Source organism: Meleagris gallopavo, chromosome 20 (assembly GCF_000146605.3).
Source record: "Meleagris gallopavo isolate NT-WF06-2002-E0010 breed Aviagen turkey brand Nicholas breeding stock chromosome 20, Turkey_5.1, whole genome shotgun sequence".
Lineage (NCBI taxonomy): Eukaryota > Metazoa > Chordata > Aves > Galliformes > Phasianidae > Meleagris > Meleagris gallopavo.
Genome location: NC_015030.2, coordinates 4,320,783 through 4,325,545, shown reverse-complemented (window position 1 = coordinate 4,325,545; position 4,763 = coordinate 4,320,783). Strand labels below are relative to the sequence as shown.

The window sequence follows — 4,763 nt, the reverse complement described above, 5'->3', positions numbered from 1 at the left end:
GCCTCTTCGGCGTCTTTATAGGGGGAACGCTGCGTCTGTCAGTGCTTTGCTTGCTTGGATTGGCTAGAGTGGGCGGCTGACGGCGTGGATTGGTTGCGCACAGCACCCGCCTCCTGACCGACTTCTGATTGGTCGCTCGCCAGAGGTAGCTCTGATTGGCGAAGAGGCCACTTGTTTACTTCCCGTCTCCCTCCCCTTTGCTGCTGGCGTCAGCCTCGGAGGCCGCTTCCGCCCGGAGCTCCGCCTTTCCTGACTGCTGATTGGCGAATCCGGTGAATCTTGCACTCTCATTGGTGCGCTGCGTTTTCCGGAAGGCGGAAGTTTGAGGCCGCATCGGGGCTGGGCAGGACCTGAGTCGGACTGTCATGGCGGTGCCGTTGCGGGACCGGTTGTGCTTCCTGAGCCGGGTACGGGCCGCGCTGGGGCGGGGGGCGGACGAAGGGAAGGGGGGGGGGGCTGTCGGGGGACGTGACGTCAATTCGCCCGTCGTGATGTCGTCGCCGCACCCCTCACCTATCCCTGCGCCGGGTCTCCTCTGCCCAACCTCCGTCCAGCCCCGCTCTTGGCACCGTGAGGTCTTCACCGGCAGGTGACGTGATGTCACCAAGAGAGCCCTGGCGTCACCGTGGGGACGTGACGTCACCAGTTATCCCCTGGGGAGGGGGGGGTGGTGGTGGTGGTGGTGGTGGGGTTCCGTAGGCAGCCCTCACCATTCCTACCCTCAGCTGCCGGTGCTGCTGCGTGGCACTGCGGACGAGGAGGGGCCGTGCCCCGGGTTCGTGCTGGAGGAGATCAGCAGTATCCTTTGGGGGAGCTGGGGCCGGGTGGGGGCTGGTGACGGTGTGAGATCCATCCCTAACGTGTGGCCCAGAGATCTCTCGTGAGTCGGCAGGCAGCAGCCAGTGCCTGCTGGAGTTCCTGCTGGGCCGGCTGCGCAGCGGCTCCTGCCACGTCAAGCTGAAGGTATGGCATTGCTGCGGGCTGGGGGCAGTGGCGGAGCTGTGGAGCGGACGCTTCACCCCAATGTTGGACCCCCAACACCCTGTCAGGTGCTGAAGATCCTGCAGCACACGTGTGCCCAGGGTTCACCCCAGTTCCTCCTGCAGCTGAGGAGGAATGCTGCCTTCATTCGGGAGGCTGCAGGTAATGGGGTGAGGAGTAGGGCATGGGGCAGGGAGGCGCTCTGTGTTGGTGCTTCTATGGCTCTACAGAACAGCCTGGTGCAGCTTCTGTCCTGGCCAAGGCCGGGTTCAGCCCCAGCCTGCCCATCCTTGTGCCTTGCAGCATTCACTGGGCCCCCAGACCCTCTCCACGGCAACAGCTTGAACCAGAAGGTCCGGGCTGCTGCGCAGGTGAGTGCTGGCCCCGTTAGCTCTGTGCCTGGATACTGCAGTGGAGGCTGGAGCAGCTCCCACTCCCTGTGCCTGGTGCTTCCCAGCTCTCTGCTCAAGCGTCCCTCTCACCTGGCAGGACTTGGCCAGCTTTCTCTTCTCGGATGCTCTGCTCCCAACGGTTACCACACTGCCTGCCCGTCCCCTGCCTCCTGCAGGTAAGTGCAGGCTGTGCTGTACCCCCAGCTCCAGTGCCTTGCTGTGGTCTGGCCCCCTCTTACTGCTTGCTGGTGCACTGGGGCTGATGTCCCACAGCTCTGCCTGTTACAGGCTGAGAGTATTGTGTTGGACAGAGAATTGTACCCAGGTAAACAGAGGCATAGGCTGCCATAAGTGTTCTCTTCAAGTGCTCTGGCTCCCATCTCCTCCATGCAGTTCCAAAGGCTCTGCTGTGCTTTCTGGGGGAGGAACAGCAGCGAGGGGAGACCCAAAACTCCTCTGCTCTTTCTGATTGTGCCTCATACCTCCCCTAGGCATGGGTTCCAAATCCAGTCCGTGCAGCTCCATGCAAGGATTTGGCTTCAGCAGCGAGAGAGCCGGCTCCGGTAAGTGCCATCTGAAACTCTTGCTGGGCATTGCTCTCACCCTGCATGGGTGCTGCCCCCCGGAGACCTTGGGTGAGCATCTCAGCTTCCCAAGGCTCTTTCCCAGCCTCAGCAGGTGAAGCCTTGCTCAACACCATCCAGCGAGCAGCTGAAGCGGTGGCCAATGCTGTGCTTCCCTCACCGGAGGGACCCCGGTCTCACTGTGGGGAGCTCCATGAGGATGCCTACCAGCCCGTGACAGCTCCTTCTCCTGCCAGGAGCCTGGCCAGCTCAACCAATCCACCAGCAGCCACTACAGCTCACATTGCCCGAGGTGTGTCTCCCACTGCCTGAGCTGTCCACCCCACTGTGTTTTGGGATGGTTTGGTCTCCTTCTGGGGCCTTCTGGGTCACTCCCTGGTTTGCTGTTGCTGTCCTTACAGTGAGCCACCAGCCGGGGCTGGCGGGGGGCGGCTGGGAGGAGGCAGACAGCGGGCACAGCTCCCAGAACTCCTCACAGGAGAATGGTGACCTGAGCCGCACCTCAGACACCTACAGCAAATCAGGCAGCGACAGTCACTCTGGGGCCAGCCGGGAGCTGGTGAGCGGGGCTGAGAGGTAAGAATGGGGAACAAGGCACACTTCTCTATGTGCTCTGAGTTCTTTTGAGATGGTTTCTCCATCTGCATGGTGCCTTTTTTTCCATACTGTATTTTCCATCTCCTGGAGCTGACAGGCTCTGTTCTTCTGGGGGCGTTTGTCCTCCTGATCTGGGCAGCCCTCAGCCAGATAGAGCTGATTGCAGGAACACTGCATGCATAGGAGGGAGCGGGGCTGTCCCCATCACTGTGCTTTCCCTGTGCAGGGTGGATGCTGACAGCCTGGGTGATTGCCTGAGGGAGGTGAGCTTGGTGTCGGCACTGACCCAGGGTGCTAGGGTCTTCCTGACCAGGGAGGAGGCACAGCACTTCCTCAAAGAGTAAGTGCCCAAGATGGATGCTCCCCAGGAGTGTGGGTGTCTGGTGTGGGTTTGGTGGGGCAGCATGAGCCCCACTTGCTCTGCTGGCCCTGACTACAGGGCCAAAGTGCTCGTGGGGTGCTGCATGTGTCCATAACCACTGTCCCTGTGCCAGGTGCGGGCTGCTGAACTGCGAGGTGGTGCTGGAGCTGCTCAGTCGAGCCCTGGAGGACCCCAGTGACAATGTCCGCATGGTGAGTGCCCACAGGGCTGCTGCTGGTTTGCATCTGCCATGGGGGACTGCAGGCTCAGGAGGGACAGGGGAAGCAGCTCTGCCAAGCTTGGAGATTTTGGTGCCTGCTGCCCTGCTCAGCTCTTGTCTCCCTACAGCGGTCCATGAGCGCCATCTCATCCCTCATGTGCTCCGACCTGCTCGCTCTGGACCAGATCTTTGCAGGAACACGACAGCAACTGCAGCAGCTCAGCCAAGGCAGCCCTGGCCCTGTGGCCAACCGAGCAACCAAGGTAATTCCTGGGATATCCCCGTGACTCCTCCCCAGATGGTGGTGCTCTCTGGGTCTTGTTACCCTTTCCCTGGGGGCACCCCTTGCTACCAACCCCTGGAGTTGGTTCTGTGCGTAATGGATGGGCAGTAATCATGTCCCAGGATTGTACTGCTGCTCCCAGAGCCCGCAGACCCTTCTGCCCTGTGGGTGGCTGCAGGCACTGATGCCCAGGTCCTGGGTCCCTGGGAGAAGACGCTGGGGCCAAGCCCCTCGTACTACTAATGCTCACTGTTCCCTGTTTCACCTCTCCTCCCAGATCCTGCGGCAGTTTGAGGCTCTGTGCAGAGGCCGTCCGTCCCCCAAATCCTCACACCCACGCTCAGCTCCATCTATCCTCGCTGAGGGCTCAGCCCCATGCACTGGGGACCTGCTGACGGACATCCCACCCCTGCCCGATGAGAGCATCCTCCAGCCCCTGACTGCACCCACGCTCCCCGGCACTGCACCAGCTGTGGGGACAGAGCCGGCATTGGAAGCGGAGCCCTGGGAGCAGCCCGGCCCCACGGCAGTGCCTGTCCCACACAGACAGGAGGCAGCGAGGTTGGTGGGGGACGTGGGCACGACGGCAGCGCCCACCCGCAGCCTGTCCCTGTTTGCTGGCATGGAGCTGGTGGCACCGCCGGGCACAGCTCTCACCCCGTGCTCACCGCCTGTGGAACCGCGGACGTTGCCACAGCCCCAGGATGACACCATGCCTGATGCGAGCGACACAGAGCCCTCAGCCTTCTCCTTCCTCAACGCATAGCTGCTCCAGGGATCCTGCGGGGCTGCAGGCGATGGCTGTGGGGCTCAGCATGGGCTTCTCACCACCAAGCAGCCCTATGGAGACGAGGGCAATGGGGCTGCGCCTGGGCGCTGCCAGGGAGCTATAGGATATGAGATGGGGCCGGTGGCAGAGCTTTAAGAAGACTGTCACTGTCTTCCCGTTCTGGGAAGGTTAGGTGGACCGGCCTGACCCGTGGGGGTCCGTGCTGCGGACCCTGCACTCCTGGGGCCGGGGAAGCCCTGAGTTGGACGCAGGGTCAGAGCTGTAGGGGTCGCGCTGCGGTGATGCTGGTAGGGCCGCAGCCGGAAAGCACCAATAAACCTGAGCCCGGATGGGACCTGCGGCTGCCTCCGAGTGGTTGCTGGGCCCTCGGCCCTCACAGTCCCCGTCCCAGAGCCCCTTCGGACCCAGAGCCCCTTTAGACGCACAGCCCGCGCCTCCGGACCCCGCAGCGCTCCCAGCCGCGCCCACGTCTCTCCCAACTCCCGCCCCCTTTTTCACCTCAGCCAATCCCGCTCTTTGCTCCGCCCCGCGTAGCTCCGCCCGTTCTCCCTCTTA

The 4,763-nt window shown here is 62.7% G+C and overlaps 2 protein-coding genes across 3 annotated transcripts in view; both read left to right on the top strand.

The window, feature by feature from the left end:
* Positions 1-302: 302 nt before the first annotated feature.
* On the top strand, positions 303-4,542 carry TEPSIN (TEPSIN adaptor related protein complex 4 accessory protein). Of its 2 annotated transcripts, XM_010721300.2 has the most exons (13): positions 303-407; positions 726-798; positions 872-963; positions 1,050-1,143; positions 1,285-1,352; positions 1,471-1,549; positions 1,865-1,936; positions 2,043-2,249; positions 2,359-2,533; positions 2,781-2,894; positions 3,049-3,127; positions 3,264-3,398; positions 3,696-4,542. In XM_010721300.2, the coding sequence occupies exons 1-13, from the start codon at positions 366-368 to the stop codon at positions 4,182-4,184; spliced, it is 1,719 nt and encodes a 572-aa protein (XP_010719602.1). In that variant the 5' UTR covers positions 303-365; the 3' UTR covers positions 4,185-4,542. The 2 variants fall into 2 exon arrangements, with proteins under 2 accessions (XP_010719602.1, XP_010719604.1); XM_010721302.3 differs by lacking the exon at positions 303-407 and having other exon boundaries at positions 735-798; positions 874-1,143.
* The window catches only part of LOC104913784 (putative sodium-coupled neutral amino acid transporter 10), a 7,673-nt gene continuing 7,224 nt past the window's right edge, over positions 4,315-4,763 (top strand). The window contains exon 1 of the mRNA XM_010721421.1: positions 4,315-4,375. Within this exon, the coding sequence (XP_010719723.1) occupies positions 4,315-4,375 (61 nt within the window). The remainder of the gene's footprint in view (positions 4,376-4,763) is intronic.